Genomic DNA, 18666 nt, shown 5'->3' with positions numbered 1-18666 from the left:
ACCTAGCAGAGTTCATAAGTTATTGCTACATTATTTGTCTCCTTGAATTTTAAGCAAGTTATCTCCTGTGAGATAAGTCTACAGCTAAACAAGGAAATTCTCAACTGTTGAAGATTTCTGTATAACCCAGGAATTCCAGTCTCACTATATGAGCAAGAAAAACAAAAACTTATGTGTATACAAATATTCTCAGCAGTATTACTGGTAATAGTTAAAAAACCTGAAAAATAACCCACAACTCAAACATCCTGCCAAATGATGAATGGGTAAACAAAATGTGTTATTATCCATACAATGGAATATTATTCAGCAATTAAAAATGAAGTACTGACATATGCCCAACATGAAAGCACCTTAAAAACATATGCTAAAAAAAGTAAAATATGCCAATAATAAAAGACCAAATATAAGGATTCCATGTACGTAGAACGTACAGAATAGGCAAACCCATAGAGACAACAAGTAGATTACTAGTTTCGAGGCACAGAAGAGAAATAGACATTGACTACTAATGGGCACAGGGTATCATTTGGGGTGATAAGCATCCCACGATTGGTTGTTGTCATGACTATACAACTCTATGAATATACTAAAAGTCATTAAATAGTACATTTTGAATGAGTAAATTATGTGGTAGGTAAATTCTATTTCAATAAAACTGTTGAAAATGTTTAATTAAAAAACACTAATGACAAAAAATTGGGTAACTTAACAGTACATTAGTCTCCTCAGTATAAGATCAATAACATGATTTAGTAGCTAGCTCTGCTTTAACATTTTGGATTATGATAATGACAAGTTTTCCAGTAGTCATGTATGGATGCGAGAGTTGGACTGTGAAGAAAGCTGAGCGCTGAAAAATTGATGTTTTTGAACTGTGGTGTTGGAGAAGACTCTTAAGAGTCCCTTGGACTGCAAGGAGATCCAACCAGTCCATCCTAAAAGAGATCAGTCCTGGGTATTCACTGGAACAATTGATGCTGAAGCTGAACCTCCAATACTTTGGCTACCTGATGCGAAGGGCTTGACTCATTGGAAAAGACTCTGATGCTGGGAGGGATTGGGGGTAGGAGGAAAAGGGGATGACAGAGGACGAGATGGCTGGATGGGATCACCGATTCGATGGATGTGAGTCTGAGTGAACTCCAGGAGTTGGTGATGGACAGGGAGGCCTGGCGTGCTACAATTCATGGGGTCACAAAGAGTTGGACACAACTGAGCAACTGAACTGAACTGAATGGCAAGTTACAAAAGTTAAAATAAAACTTAGTACAGGAATACTGTCTAAGTAGTACAATCAGGATTTCACCTATTTCAAATTATGCTAAGAGAAGTCTGCTTTCTTTGAGATCACACCAAATGAGAATGATTATTGTCACAGAAAAACAGTACACAGCCAAAGGGAAGCCAAAAACCAAAAAATCTCCAGTATTACATCCATCTGAAAGGGAAACCACATGCAGACAGAAAGCAAAATACAGAAATAAGGCTGTGCTAAATTAGTTTATACATGTATTTGTATATATTCAAGTATCTGTCCTTTCATTTTTGACATTATCAGGTTCAGTCTCCAGGGCTCTAGAAGGTTGAAAGTGAAAGTGAAAATAGTTCTGCTGCTGCTGCTGCTGCTAAGTCGCTTCAGTCGTGTCCAACTCTGTGTGACCCCATAGCCTACCAGGCTCTCCCATCCCTGGGATTCTCCAGGCAGGAACACTGGAGTGGGTTGCTAGTTCCTTCTCCAATGCATGGAAGTGAAAAGTGAAAGTGAAGTTGCTCAGTCCTGTCCGACTCTTCGCAATCCCATGGACTGCAGCCTACCAGGTTCCTCCATCCATGGGATTTTCTAGGCAAGAGTATTAGAGTGGGGTGCCATTGCCTTCTCCGGAAAATAGCTCAGTTGTGTCCAATTCTTTGCGACCCCATGGACTATACAGTCCATGGGATTCTCTAGGCCAGAATACTGGAGTGGGTAAACTTCTGAAACTTCTCCAGGTGATCTTCCGAACCCAGGGATCGAACCCAGGTCTCCAAAATTGCAGGTGGATTCTTTACCAGCTGAGCCACAAGGGAAGCCACAGAATAAAAAGATTATGGTAAAATAAGAAAGAAAATGCAACTGCCCTCAAAACAAACAGAAAAAGAAGCATAAGAAAATACCACTTGTAGCTTCACTTAAAAAATTTAATAAAACAGTGAGTATAAGGCATATGCTCATTTTTTATCCAGCATAAAGAAAAACTACAAGAGTGGTCACAATCACTGAATTCCTTTGTCTTCAATTCTATTTTAACTCAGCACATGCGGAACCTAGCATATACCCAAAGGACTAAAAAATAGAAACCAATCTATATGTTGGTATTTAGATTTAAAATCTCTATCAGATCAAAGTACTATCTACCTTTGTCATCCTCTTTTTTTTAGATTCCTGTAAACTATTTAGACTTGTTAGTATCCAACTATTTAAAACAAGATATTTCTTTCATATACTAAATGTTATGGAAGAGCAAAAGCAAAAACATCATCTCTACAAGGGCCACCATAAAAACTTTTTATTATGGAAGTTTTCAAACATATATAATATACAAAAGTAGAAAGAAAAGAATACAAGTGTGCATGTACCCATCATTTAGCTTCAATGATAACTAATATTGATAACATTGATATTGATAACCAAGAATGATATTTTTTATAACCAGTATCATTTAGTTTCAATGCTAACCAACAAATTCCAGATACTAAGATTTTATAAGATATTCCCCTATGGGTAACTGTATAGTGAAAGTCTTATTTTCTGCCCTAGAACTCTCTACCTCAACCTCCAGTGGTATAAAAATGCTTAAATAAAACTATTTTTTAAAGTAAGTGATTAAACTATCTCTATGGGTTTCAAACTATTTTCATGACAAATGAAAAAGTACGAATGTTTCGACTTTTTTTCTTCCAAAAAAAAAAAAAACCTACTTAGATTTACACAGGAAATTGAGATATTTCTTTTTCCAAGTAACTTTTATATAATTCTTACCATCTTCATTTAAAAACAGTTTGTTGAACCTTAATCCACTTGGCTCTTTCCCAACATATCGATGCACATATTCTGTTCCAAGGTCATTAACAGCAATGGCATATTTCAAAGGTTTTACACAGGACTGAAGACAAAATGGGACTTTGGTATCTCCAACAGAATGCCTATTAAAAAGTAGATTTATAAAATAATTTATATCATTGGGAAAAAATGTAATTATAACTACAGGTGTTATTTACATGTTAATTCTAATTTACAACAGCTTTCCCATAATTCAACTACAAGTTTACTTGAACATTAAAGAATAATTAAGAATAAATATGTTTATTTAAAAAATGCAAACATTTACAAGTACTCAAGTAAGAGAATGGCTCAAAATTATTATATAATAAGTAATGTGAAAAACTGCTCTGAGGACCTCTGAGGACAAGAGGGTATGACCCCCTTACTTCTATCTGGATTCTAACATAAAAAATGAACTAGTGCTTTTAGAAATTAGTTACCATTCCTTTTACTCATAGCTTTAATCAAGGCTAAATGTCTTTGCAGCCAAAGATGGAGAAGCTCTATACAGTCAGCAAAAACAAGACCGGGATCTGACTGTGGCTCAGATCATGAACTCCTTAATGACAAATTCAGACTTAAATTGAAAAAAGTAGGGAAAACCACTAGACGATTTAGGTATGACCTAAATCAAATCCCTTATGACACATAGCAGAAGTGAGAAATAGATTTAAGGGACTAGATCTGATAGATATGAGTGCCTGATGAACTATGGATGGAGGTTCGTGACATTGTACAGGAGACAGGGATCAAGACCATCCCCATGGAAAAAAAATGCAAGAAAGCAAAACGGCTGTCTGGGGAGGCCTTACAAATAGCTGTGAAAAGAAGAGAATCGAAAAGCAAAGGAGAAAAGGAAAGATACAAGCATCTGAATGCAGAGTTTCAAAGAATAGCAAGAAGAGATAAGAAAGCCTTCCTCAGCGACCAATGCAAAGAAATAGAGAAAAACAACAGAATGGGAAAGACTAGAGATCTCTTCAAGAAAACTACAGATACCAAGGAAACATTTCATGCAAAGATGGGCTCGAAAAAGGACAGAAATGGTATGGACCTAACAGAAGCAGAAGAGATTAAGAAGAGGTGGCAAGAATACACAGAACTGTACAAAAAAGATCTTCATGACCCAGATAATCACGATGGTGTGATCACTCACCTAGAGCCAGACATCCTGGAATGTGAAGTCAAGTGGGCCTTAGAAAGCATCACTATGAACAAAGCTAGTGGAGATGATGGAATTCCAGTGGAGCTATTTCAAATCCTGAAAGATGATGCTGTGAAAGTGCTGCACTCATTATGCCAGCAAATTTGGAAAACTCAGCAGTGGCCACAGGACTGGAAAAGGGCAGTTTTCATTTCAATCCCAAAGAAAGGCAATGCCAAAGAATTCTCAAATTACTGCATAATTGCACTCATCTCACACACTAGTAAAGTAATACTCAAAGTTCTCCAAGCCAGGCTTCAGCAATACATGAACACTGAACTTCCAGATGTTCAAGCTGGTTTTAGAAAAGGCAGAAGAACCAGGGATCAAATTGCCAACATCCACTGGATCATCAAAAAAGCAATAGAGTTCCAGAAAAACATCTATTTCTGCCTTATTGGCTATGCCAAAGCCTTTGACTTTATGGATCACAATAAACTGTGGAAAACTCTGAAAGACATGGGAATACCAGACCACGAGACCTGCCTCTTGAGAAACCTATATGCAGGTCAGGAAGCAACAGCTAGAACTGGACATGAAACAACAGACTGGTTCCAAATAGGAAAAGGAGTAAGTCAAGGCTGTATATTGTCACCCTGCTTATTTAACTTCTATGCAGAGTACATCATGAGAAACGCTCGGCTGGAAGAAGCACAAGCTGGAATCAAGATTGCCGGGAGAAATATCAATAACCTCAGATATGCAGATGACACCACCCTTATGGCAGAAAGTGAAGAAGAACTAAAAAGCCTCTTGAGGAAAGTTAAAGAGGAGAATGAAAAAGTTGACTTAAAGCTCAACATTCAGGAAACTGAGATCATACCATCTGGTCCCATCACTTCATAGAAAATAGATGGGCAAACAGTGGAAACAGTATCAGACTTTTTTGGGAGGAGGGGCTCCAAAATCACTGCAGATGGTGATTGCAGCCATGAAATTAAAAGACTCTTACTCCTTAGAAGGAAAGTTCTGACCAACCTAGATAGCATATTCAAAAGCAGAGACATTTTGCCAACAAAGGTTCATCTAGTCAAGGCTATGGTTATTCCAGTGGTCATGTATGGATGCGAGAGTTGGACTGCAACAAAAGCTGAGTGCCGAAGAATTGATGCTTTTCAACTGTGGTGTTGGAGAAGACTCTTGAGAGTCCCTTGCACTGCAAGGAGATCCAACCAGCCCATCCTAAAGGAGATCAGTCCTAGGTGTTCTTTGGAAGGACTTATGCTAAAGCTGAAACTCCAATACTTTGGCCACCTCATGCAAAGATTTGACTCAGTGGAAAAGACTCTGATGCTGGGAGGGATTGGGGGCAGGAGGAGAAGGGGATGACAGAGGATGAGATGGCTGGATGGCATCACCGACTTGATGGACATGAGTTGGGGTGAACTCCGGGAGTTGGTGATGGACAGGGAGGCCTGGCATGCTGCAATTCATGGGGTCACAAAGAGTCAGACACAACTAAGTGACTGAACTGAACTGAACCTTGTTAGTTTTTAAATGGGGCTCAGTTTATTCAATATCGTTCTCTGAGCCCCTCTCTAAAAATGCCTCTTCTTGTGAACCGTATCTATTGATAATTTCTAGCCCCAGTAAAACAAATAGCATCCAGTTTTACAAACTTGATAGAGTTGGCACCAAAGGCAATCATTTCACCATGGAGATAAACAACACAACAAAAAGAAAGCTTTTTATGTTACCGAACTGCTAAGATGCAGATGAAGTATAGAACTGTTTTGAAAATGAAAAAATTGTGACTGACCCCAAGAGCAGCAATCTCTGTTTAATTTGCTCAAGTATCCCAGGTGTCCCAATCAATGAGCCAACACAATACAGGCACACATTCATTCTAGTGGAATGTATTCATAGTGAAACTGGGCACTATAATAACTACCCCTCGACAATCAGAAGTTAATGGAGACATCAGAGGGACACCTCACTTCTAAGTAAAAGAGTATATTTTTCTTATCAAATTTATGAATAACTTGTAATTCAGCCTGTAACTTCAACTTGGCAATCATTCTATTACCTGACAAAAGCCTCTCTTACTACCTTTGGATTTAAAAATACCTACGATCTAGTCCAAAGCCTTGTCTCAAAATTTCTCTGGATAAGAAGGCTAAACTAAAAGAATCACCTATATGTACAAAATATGTTTAAGAAGAAAAAGGACATGCATGAGAATTAGCTAATATTAATTTCCTCCAAATATAAAAATTTCTACTACATGATAAACCATTTCCTCCAAATACAAGAAAACAGGAATACCACTCCCTACTGGAATTTATTCCATAGGATAAGCCATGTCTTCTCATGAATTCGTGTCTGTTCACGGCACCCAATATTTAATACAACACATGAGTGTTTAATTCATTTCACAGGCCCAGATGAGGATAAAAGTATGTCATAACAGACAGAATAATGGACTAGAAGTTTAGAGACCTAGGTGCTAGTTTCACCTCTGCCAGTTTTATACAAATTCTGGGCCTCGGATTCCTTATAAGTATGAATGAACTAAATCACATTTTAAAAAAAAAACTGTAAATACTTGAGAAAGATTAAGTAGTAAAAAAATAAAAGTATTTATTTTCTAATATATTCTGATAAAAGTATTATTAGAATGAAGGCACTTGAGACATATAAAAGCTTTAACTGGGATATTATGAGTTGTAGTTTTAACAAAATTTAGGATAAAATTATCTAACATAAATTTACCAAGCTATATACACCAAGGAGTTGTTTATCTCATTTTATGTAAGTTATATTTCAATGTAAAAAGAAATAATTACCTTAGTAAAAAGCAAACAAAAAAACAGAATGATTTTATTTCTGAGCTGAAGTCTTTAAAGGAGTAGAAAATATGATTTTCTTTTTTTGGCATAATTTTTCTGACTGACAAGACCAAACTGCAACATAATAAATCTTTATGTCTGACTTACAGCATAATAGAAAGGTCATTCTTTAAAAAATATTTCAGAACTTTGTTCATTTTTCCAAGGGCCTCTCTTGACTGACTTTTAAAATCAAATTATTCTCTCTGAGGTGCCCTCATATTTTTATCCTTTTTAAAATTCTGCTGGATCCTTAGATGTCAGTGATTATACCTGCAGTGTGATTATATCCTGAAAATCAAATTTCATAGGCTTCATGAAATCCTATATCTTTTGCAAATGACTGATGGGCAAAAGACCATACATTACATTATATTGTCTTAACTACCATGCTAATCATATAAGCAGCAAGAGGAACAAAAATGATGACAGTATGCGTAACCAATGTTAAGTGAAGAAAGGTGAACTAATTCTACTAGTGGTCAGTTCATTAGTGAGTAATTTCATATTTTGCCAAATCTATTTTTCCTAAGCAAATCTGTAACTGTAGTTCCTTGAACAATAAACATTCAAATAAAAAGACTACAACTGTGAATAATGTAGCTGAAATGCCTCATAAAATGTAGTAAAAAGTATTATTTCAATTGAGTTTTAAAAATTAAACTAAAATTTAAACTTCTCTGCCTTCTTGAATTCATGTCATCTCAAGAGGGCTAATTACTATTAGAGAAGATACTCCTCTCTACCTCATGCTCATTGTTATGTAGTGAGCAAATTTAAGTTTTAGAGCTGGTTTTGACGAATCTGAAATAAACTTACCTCTGTCCATCTACTGTACAAACGGATACACCCCACAAATCAGGGCTGAACTTAGCTAGTTGAGGAATATAATCTGCAACCTATCCAAAACAGTGGAAAGAAATCAACAGATAAAATTTAAAATATTCTTTTCTATCAAAAAAATTTATCTTAATTTAGCTTCCACTAATGAACATTTTATAGTACTCAGTGGCTTTGTAGTGTATCTTTTATAACAATATTCATAAAAACTAAGAGCATAACAGACTTGAGGATTACAAGTGAGATCTAAGTGACCTCTCAGAGTCTCTGTCACCATCTGTTTTCTATTGCACTCTCTCTTCCTAGAAAAAACACAGTCTAAGAGGAACTACGAATGAATTTTTTTTTTAAAAGGGGAAAAAAACAAAATTTATTTAATCAGGGTCATGATAATAGGGTTTCATAATCTAAAAACTTTCAATATCAAGAATAAATAAAATAGCCCTTATATTATGTAGAGGATTTTAAAAACTGTAAACATTTTATTTAACATTTGAGGATATCATACCTACAGAAATTCCCAGGAAGTTATTTTTTAATTAATTAAAAATATAAAGGTCACCTGAATTGTTTGAAAATCAAAAATATTTCTTTTTAATGAAAATAACAACCATAATATTTGAAACATTTTAAAAGCACTTAAAAAAAAATACAAAAGCACTAAGCTTCCCTGGTGGTTCAGACAGTAAAGAATCTGCCTGCAATTCAGGAGACTTGGTTCAATCCCTGAGTCAGAAGATCCCCTGGAGAAGGAAATGGCTACCCACTCCAGTATTCTTGCCTGAGAATCCCATGGACAGAGGAGCCTGGCGGGCTACAGTCCATTGGATTGCTAAGAGTCAGACAAACTGAGCAATTTAAACTTCTGTTTACTTCTGTTACTCTAAAAGAACTTAATCCAGTGGCTTCACTTAAATTTCTTACTTAGCAAAACACAAAACCACGTAATTTTAGTCTCTACACCTCAAGTTTAGCTAAATTTATTCAATTATTGGTTTAGGAAAATATTCACGTCAAAAACATTACCTTTCCTCCAGACTGCTTTTTAGCACTCTCATATAATTCATCGATATGTGAAGTAAAAGACATAAAGTCAGGAATGACAAACTTTCTTCTAAAGGCTTGTGTCAACAAAACAATGTTGCTTTGAACACATCTGTGGAATATAAGAAAAAATTAGTACTTGCTAATAACAACAATATTAGGAAAATACTCAAACAATAAAGAAATTCAACATTTTAAACAAATTCTAGAAATTATACTCTTTGTACATTATTTTCTTTCCTCCAAGCACCCTTTCATGTAGCTGCTTGTAAGCTGTTGAACAAATTAAAGAAATAAATTAGATAGCCTAAAAACTGCATCAAAGACTAAAACAACAGAGCATTCCACCAGGTTAAGTACTAAGACCATCTAAAAACAAGACTTTTTCACCTACCAGATATGATAAACATTCAGCATGACATCTGGTTAACAAAAATCAGACTTTAATATATAGCTGAGATCCTTTTTATTTTTTCCATGAAATAACCTCAGACCTATGTCCCTTAAGAAAAAACTTCACGAAAAACTAAACATTCCGTATTTTAACATATTTTCTATAAATTAATTATGAAAATGTTGCATTTCTAAGCTAAAAACTTTGTTTAGTCAGATTTGTCTCTAACATAAAATACTTAAATGCTTGCAAAAATAATGTTTAACTTTAAAAAATATGTATAATAGTATAATAACTTTATAATACTTGAATCACCAAAAATATTTACATTATTCTATGCACTGTTAAGATGTGTAACACACTGTAGAATAAAAATGTTTCACTGTTAAAAACTATTTAAATGATATGGTAAACCATGTGGATGGCAAAGCATGAAATCTAATAATTTGAATCAATATTCTGCCTTGTTTTAAAAGAGTTTAAGCTAGAAAATCAATTTATTAATATAACCCTAAAGAAGAGTTTTATAAATAGGTTAATAGCAACAATATACTCTAAGCTCATCTTAAGTGAGTCTCAGAAGCTCAAAAATAGAACAGTTAATCGATAAAGGAAGACACTGTAGACTTGAGCATCAAGCCGTTATACCAACTAAGACTAAGCCCGTAACAGACTAAAAAGTACTAAGCTTCAAGTACTATTTATCCTGTTTAACCCTCAAAAGATGAACCCTTTAAGAAGGTAATTTCCTCATTTTACAGATAAGAAAACTCTCTGTAACCTGCAAGTAAATACATGCACTAACTATAAAAGGAGAGCTGGAAAATAGACACTCTCAATTTTTCAGTCCATGGTAAATGATAAGTTTTTATCTCAGTATCTGAATTCAGATGTTCTAAATGAAATAGCAAATTAGAATTAAAAGCCAGATATCACATTTTAACTATCGACAAAAATCCAGAATATATACTCACTTGATCAACATAAAATTAAACACTGATTTAAAATAAAATAGGTTATTTTCAGTGATAAACACATGCTTTAATTACAACATGAAAAAGTTATAATCCTAATTTCCATTATTAAGCTATACATGTAGAAATAACTGACATCTAAGAGATAATATTTACTTCAATAAACCAATAAATTTTATGATAGTTTCAATGTTACCTAATATTGAGTTTTGTCACTGACTTAATATTTAATATGCATCAAACAGTAATTCAACTTGCACATGAGAGTTACAAGTAATATATAAGAAAGACATTTCTTAGAAGAAAAAACTTGATAATTCCTGATCTTAAATGGCTATTCTGTATCAAGTAAAATCTACATCCTCCTTCTTTCAAGAACTGTTGCATTAGAAAATATAAGGACTGTCAAACAAATAAAAATTATTAACCTTACAACTATTTACCTATTCAAAATCAATCAGCATTTTTAAAAGGAGGTTTTATACAAAAACTGTCAGTGAAACTTGGATTTTTTTTTTTTTTTTTACTCTATGAGAAGGTGCTGGTAAAGCCGTGCTAACAGCCTTCATTGGTGAATTACTGTGGCCAGTCAAGGCAATATCACTCAGAAGAGTGTCTAGCTGCATGATGAGGAGCATTCTAATCTGTAATTTTTTCTTGGGAGTTATTTTAATATGGATGTCATGAATCTAACTAGAAAATCAGAAGTCATATAAAGTAGAATGAAGAGTAAGTGTTTTATGATTTTCAACAAGTGACATCTTTCTCATGCTTTCTTTGTTCAGTTTTCTCATCCTAAACTGGTAAAAATAATTTTACTTTCCATTTTAACTTAAATGTTTATGATTAACAACTGTTATGCACATCTGTTTTATAGAATATTTCAAATATAATTTCTCATTAGTAAAATAACATAGTGGATAAGAATTTTCAAAGAAAAATCAAATAAGTACAAAGACTATCACTCATTTCCTCCAAAACAAGATGATAAAAAAATTATGATCACACATGATAATACTTCTAATACTTACATGGCTAAAAATATATAAATAAATAAAGTATTCCTTTTCAACACAAATTTTCTAGACTATTAGCATTAAAATCAATCAATTGAGTATCTAGATAGGTATAGGCAGTCTCCAACTTTCAAACAGACTATGCCCCAAAAAGTATGCATAGAACTTATTTTCCCATTTAAAGAAAAATTCTACATGCTTCTCAGATTACCCTCAAAGGCTAAATATATATACTAACCAACAAGGTATTTTAGGTAAAATGTCAACACATTGACTTCAACCAAACCTTTTCATCTTTCTTTATAAATAACTTCTCTGGGAAAATGAATTCCATTGTAACATCTGCTTTTCCAGCTGCATGAAACTGAGATAGTTTATTTCTGGCAACACTAACTAGAAAACTTATTTTGAAAACAGAGAAAATACTTCTCTGAAGCAATCACCTTTCCAGGTGACCTGAAAAGGTTAGCGGTCAGAGGTTTTGAATCTCATTCTAGGAATAAAAAGAGAAATCATATGCCTATAGACATAAACTTTTCCACTGCCTGCTCACATAGACTACTAAGCATCTGTCAAATTGGGAACTGCCTATATTACAATCATCAGGTTTTGTTTTTTTTTAAATTGGATTAGTGTTTAAAATAACACTAATTGTTATTTTTAATACAGTAGAAAATTTTATGCTTTTCTGGTTGCTCAGTGTATTTAAATTACTTTTTCAAATTTCATATTTAAACACAATAGTATGTTTATGAAGCACAAAAAAACCTTAACCAGTACTGAAAAGATATAAAATACTGCTTCATGTAGGAATTCAAAGCAATTCCTCATACCCACAATCAATATACCTATATACCATGTCTTTGAATCAAGTCTGACAACTTTATTTTCAGATATACCGAAATAACTCCCCAGAAGGCACTCTGCACAGAGTTCATGATCACTAAAAATAAAATAATCTTACTGCAAAAATACAGCTAACTAGAAATTATTTCCTTCCCTTTACAAAGAACAGGTTCAGAAGACCCAAAATTCCTAACATCAATTCCAACATGAACCTAAAATCTACATTTTATAAGGTCAGCAGAGTTAATAGCATCAAGAACCATGTGGTGAAAAGACGGAGATCTAAAATTGGCAGCACTCACTGCTTCATGGTATGCCAAGACACTTGGAAGGATCTCAGTTAAATACTTATACCTTCAGATGACTTAATATTCTAGGATACTTCAGCAGATATCTAGAACAAATCATCTAGCCCCCAAAAGACAATAAAACAAAAAATATATAAAAATACATACATACAAATAAACTTTCAAGGTAGATGCTGGAATTCTTTTCAACCTAAGCTTATAGTCAGGAAAAAGCCAAGGTTTAACAGTAGTGTTTACAGTTTTATTTTAGTTCTCACTCAAGTTTAGTTGTAAAATACCATATACTTCCTTGGGTTCCATGACAAACTTGTCTATCAAATTATTAAGCAATCAAACTAGTAGGAACACATTAAAGAAAGTAAAGATTGGCAAATATAGGAAAATAAAAATATTCTCATTCAAGCAAATCAAGGCATTAATGTCCAAAGTTAGCATTAAGTTTTTAGATACTCTGAAAAAAAAAAAAAGCCTATGCAGTAAGCCTATGTTTGCTGCGAAGAGAAAAGCAGACAATGGAGACATGTAAACCTAATGAATGCAGGCTGCCTTCCCATTTTATGATGTCATCTAAATCAACTTGTAGAAAAGAAACAGAGACCATGCTGAGAAAGGCTGCAAGATATGCAGATGAATTAGAGATCAATTTAAACAGGACAGAGTGTGTTCCATTCAAACTGAATGCAATCTCCAGGTATTATTAATTGAAAACATCCATGGCTACATTTCCTCAGAACAGTTTCAAGGTATACTCTTAGCCCCAGTATATTATAGAACTTTAATGTGCACAAAGTTGTTCTAAGCAACTGATGTTTATCAATGCCCTCCCCTCTTTTTTCAATTACACAGGAAGCACTGGCTTTCAAAGATGCAATTTTGTTTTAAAAGAAAAAAACACCACATAGCATAGCAAATGACCATTAATGGTTTGGCAGAAATTTTTACTTTTTAAAAAGATCTTTGTCTAGCATGACACCATCTGATGTTGTTTGAAGAGTTAATCTTAACATATCCATACACTCTTTCAACCTGGGATCAGACGTTCGCAATCCTGTAGATTTGAGTGCCTGTTTTTAAAAAAATAAGAGTCTGTAAATACATAGTGCAAATAATGTATATGCTTATTCCAACTACAAGTTTTTAATTCCTGTATTTAAAAACTTCTACCCAAGACCTGAATACATATATATATGGCATTTTAGTGTCACTATTACCCTCTTTCTGGAAAAGTTTTTCATTGTTTCTTTCATTTCCTTTCATTGATTACCTTGAAATGAGCATGATGAAAATTTGAAAATAAGAGAAATAGTGTCAGTCAGAATCTACATGTCAGATGACTTTAAAACTCCATAGCAATATCACCATATATTGATTCATATTACTGATTTTTAACAGTTAGGATAGAAAAATGTAAAAACTTACTGTAATAAATTTATGAACAGGTATTTTCTCTTGTCCTTCTGCAATTGTATAGAACAGCAAATCTTCCAAACTAGGTAACAGACCCTGTTTTATTTTACTAAAGAGGAAAAAAAAAACACAAAATTAACTCTTATGTGAACTTTCAAGTAGATTTTAGCTACATCCATTTAAAAACAATCAATGAAGCAGATTACAGTTGATCGATTCCTCAAGACCTACTATCATATCAATAAATGCCGATTTACCAAAATCAAACAATATTACTGAAACCACATTGAGAAGCACGTTTAAAACATGTTCATTAATTTACACAGGTATTTTGTAATCCTAAATCATCTGTTATGGTGATTTCTTCCTGTACAGCCTAATATACAATCACCCAATACAGCCCAGAAAATGTTCAGGTAAGAGTCAATATTTCATTGTTATCATTGTTTTTTTATAGGATGATTATACATATGTAACGGAGAAGGCAATGGTGACTCACTCCAGTACTCTTGCCTGGAAAATCCCATGGATGGAGGAGCCTGGCAGGCTGCAGTTCACGGGGTCGCGAACAGTCGGACACGATTGAGTGACTTCACTTTTTCACTTTCATGCACTGGAGAAGGAACTGGCAACCCACTCCAGTGTTCTTGCCTGGAGAATCCCAGGGACGGGATTCCATGGGGTCGCACAGAGTCAGACACGACTGAAGAGACTTAGCAGCAGCAGCATACATATGTAAAACATGGTTGTGGTTTAGTTGCTAAATTGTGTCTGATTTTTTGCAACTCTATGTACTAAAGCCTGCCAGGCTCCTCTGTTTATGGGATTTGCCAGGCAAGAACACTGGTTTGTCATTTCCTTCTCCAGGAATCTTCCAGACCCAGGAAGTGAACCCAGGTCTCCTGCATTGCAGGCAGATTTATTACTGACTGAGCTTTGAGGGAATCCTTGAATATAACACATATATTATAGTCATATATTTGTTATAAACAGTTATATAAAGATATAGTTCAAATAATTAACCTGATTGTAAAATCTGTGGAACAGAGTAATTAAGAAAAGCTTAGTGTACAAGTTCTCAAGCTATAATATTTACTAGTCAAGTCACCTTGGGTAAACTAACTTTTCTGTGATTCAGTTTCCTCATTTGAGAAAGAGAGATGTGAGTTGACTTAACACATTCAATACCCTCAGTGCCCTGCTTGGCAGAAAGTACTCAATTGTCAATAGTTGTAGTGACTATTTCTAAAGTGACCTAGGCTTACATATACACATCAAATGCCACAAATCATAAAGACTGTTAGAATAAATGTTACCATAAAAAATATATTTAAACATTAACTAATAAACTGGTATAAGATGCTGCTGCTGCGTTGCTGCGTGTCCGACTGTGTGCCACCTCGTAGACGGCAGCCCATCAGGGTCCACCATCCCTGGGATTCTTCAAGCAAGAACACTGTGGAGTGGGTTGCCATTTCCTTCTCCAATGCATGAAAGTGAAAAGTGAAAATGAAGTCGCTCAGTCGTGTCCAACTCTTAGCGACCCCATGGACTGCAGCCTACCAGGCTCCTCTGTCCATGGGATTTTCCAGGCAAGAGTACTGCAGTGGGGTGCCATTGCCTTCTCCGGGTATAAGATGCTATGATTAACCAAATTAATCGAGAAAAAATTTTTTCCTATTCATTGCAAAGTTTTGAGATAAAACTATAATGAACCTATAAATATTTTCTTTTGGGGAGCTCTGAAACTGAAATGAACACAGCTTAATATTCTGAACATTCATGACTGTCATATGTATTATAGTGATAAGAATTATAGATCTAGGGTAGACCAATCCCCTCCCCACCCATCACTATTTTTTAAAATCAAAGGTACAAATATATGCATGTATTTGTATGTATGTGTATATAAAATGTCTGGAAAGGGCTTTACCTTTATTTCAAGAAACAGAAAATTAGAGAGTGGTCCATATATTTCTATTTTAAAAGACAACAGAATACAGCGTCGGCTCACAGTGTATGTACATTTACACATGCACATATAAAATTCTCCTCAAAGAAACACTAATGTTGGCATTAATGTCACTTATACTGTTTTCAAAGCTATCATACCAGCTTCTTGTTTTTCAAGTCAACCCTAAAGTACAATTTCATGCCAATGTTTTAAAAAAAATAACATATAGGATTATTGTAATTTAAACATATATCCTGGATATATAATTACTCCTTAAAACAATCTTGGCTCTTAGAGAAACTTTTAAAATATATTTGGGATATTTTAATTATAAGAGTTAAAAATTATGGATAACTTTTGTTAAGTATTCTGATTAGCTATTTTACATGCATTCTAGTTCAATCCCTACAATGATGACAAAAAATACTATTATGCAAAATGAAGTATGGTTCCTGGTACACAGTGGATGCTCAATATATTTACTGTTTGACCAAAAAAAAAACAAAAAACAAAAAACCAGGCTGACTCTGTCCCCATTTCTCAGAGGCTCAGACTGGTCAACAAACTTTCCAAGACTGCACAGTGGTAGAGATATATTTAGAAACCTTGCTCCTCTGAATTCAGAGTCCAAAATATATGCCTCTACAGTTTTGCTGGCTCTCAAACCTACTAGCTAGTAATTACTGTTATAAGGTATGATTTTTCTAGATCTTCAATCCTGATCTAAAACCATTAAGCAGCATTCAACAGTACTGATGACTTAATATTTAAAGAAAAATTGAGCCAGCTGTCAAAAACAATCAGTGGAAAATAACATACCAATTATTTACAGAAAATGGCTTGTTAAGTAAACTTCAGATAGTGGTAGTTATCACTTTAAAAAACTGCAGAATAAGCTTTCCATGTATTTACAACACCAGTAAATGGTATTTGCTTTGCCTAAAAGCTATGTAAGTAACATAAAATATACAGTTCTTTAGCTTATGGTAGATAGGGCAAAGAATTTAAAATGACCATGTTTATAGACACAGCTAACATAAAAGGCTAAATATTTACTTACTTTTGGACAAGAGAGTAATTGTTATCCATTGGAGAGATATTTAAGTCATCCCTAGAATACTATGCTCACAAAATAAATAATAAATATAAATGTATAAAAGAGTTCAAAATTGATTTTAAAAAAAATCTACCAATCTGAGCATTTAAAAGCTCAGACTCTGATCTGAAAATGAATTTACTTCAATAGTCTGGGGAACAAATGCAAAGGTTCTCCCCAAACTTTCAACTACACAGAAATTACCCCAAAGACCTCTCCTGATATTATTACCCCCCCCCACCCCCCCCCCCCCCACCTCCGCCCCGCCGCCACTTCTTTCCCCAGGATTCCCTGGTGGCTCAGACGGTAAAGAGCCTGCCTGCAATGCAGGACACCCAGGTTGAATCCCTGGGTCAGGAAAATCCCTTGGAGAAGGGAATGGCTATCCACTCCAGCATTCCTGCATGAAGAATTGCAAGGACAGAGAAGTCTGGTAAGCCACTGTTCATGAGGTTACAGTGTCAGACACAACTGAGCAACTAACACTTTCTTTCCCCAAATTTAATACCATTTTGTGGCACTGCTTAATGATATTATACTTCACCACTGAAACTCAAATGCTAAAAACTGTAGTTTTTGGAATATATAGTAACTAGGATATTTTTGAGAAGTGTTTAAGTTTTAATGACCAAAAAAAACAGATCATAACAGGAGTATGCCAAGACTGTGTATACTGTCACCCTGCTTATTTAATTTATATGCAGATTACATCATAAGAAATGCTGGACTGGAATAAGCATATACTGGAATCTAAATTGCTAGGAGAAATATCAATAACCTCAGATATGCAGATGATACCACCCTTATGACAGAAAGTGAAGAGGAACTAAAAAGACTCCTGATGAAAATGAAAGAGGAGGGTGAAAATGTTGGCTTAAAGCTCGACATTCAGAAAACGAAGATCATGGCATCTGGTCCCATCACTTCATGGGAAATAGATGGGGAAACAGTGGAAACAGTGTCAGACTTTATTTTGGGGGGCTCCAAAATCACTGCAGATGGTGACTGCAGCCATGAAATTAAAAGACGCTTACTCCTTGGAAGGAAAGTTATGACCAACCTTGATAGCATATTCAAAAGCAGAGACATTACTTTGCCAACAAAGGTCCATCTAGTCAAGGCTATGGTTTTTCCTGTGGTCATGTATGGATGTGAGAGTTGGACTGTGAAGAAAGCTGAGCGCTGAAGAATTGCTGCTTTTGAACTGTGGTGTTGGAGAAGACTCTTGAGAGTCCCTTGGACTGCAAGGAGATCCAACCAGTCTATTCTAAAGGAGATCAGTCCTGGGTGTTCATTGGAAGGACTGATGCTAACTAAAGCTGAAACTCCAATACTTTGGCCACCTCATGCAAAGAGTTGACTCATTGGAAAAGGCTCTGATGCTGGGAGGGACTAGGGACAGAAGAAGGGGACGACAGAGGATAAGATGGTTGAATGGCATCACCGACTTGATGGACATGAGTATGGGTAAACTCCAGGAGTTGACGATGGGCGGGGAGGCCTGGCGTTCTGCGATTCATGGGGTCGCCCAGAGTCGAACACGACTGAGCAAGTGAACTGAACTGAACAGGTTTTCAAATTATAGTACCAACAACTGGTGATAAGCCCTCAGATTCTGTTGGGGGAAAAAACATGAAATAGTTACAACACTCAGCAACTAAAATGGGTAT

General features: G+C 34.9%; 1 protein-coding gene across 3 annotated transcripts in view; it reads right to left on the bottom strand.

Annotated features, from left to right (window-relative positions):
- GLS (glutaminase) overlaps positions 1-18666 on the bottom strand; it is a 90121-nt gene that overhangs the window by 58548 nt on the left and 12907 nt on the right. For all 3 annotated transcript variants that reach the window (XM_069577892.1, XM_069577894.1, XM_069577893.1), the window contains exons 2-6: positions 13959-14055; positions 13482-13603; positions 8984-9113; positions 7937-8016; positions 3023-3186 (exon numbers count right to left, since the gene is read on the bottom strand). In XM_069577892.1, the coding sequence (XP_069433993.1) occupies positions 3023-3186; positions 7937-8016; positions 8984-9113; positions 13482-13603; positions 13959-14055 (593 nt within the window). The remainder of the gene's footprint in view (positions 1-3022; positions 3187-7936; positions 8017-8983; positions 9114-13481; positions 13604-13958; positions 14056-18666) is intronic.

The sequence above is a fragment of the Ovis canadensis genome, chromosome 2, assembly GCF_042477335.2.
Source record: "Ovis canadensis isolate MfBH-ARS-UI-01 breed Bighorn chromosome 2, ARS-UI_OviCan_v2, whole genome shotgun sequence".
NCBI classification, from domain to species: Eukaryota; Metazoa; Chordata; class Mammalia; order Artiodactyla; family Bovidae; genus Ovis; species Ovis canadensis.
Note: the sequence above shows the minus strand (reverse complement) of the source record. Positions and strands in the feature narration are given on the sequence as shown.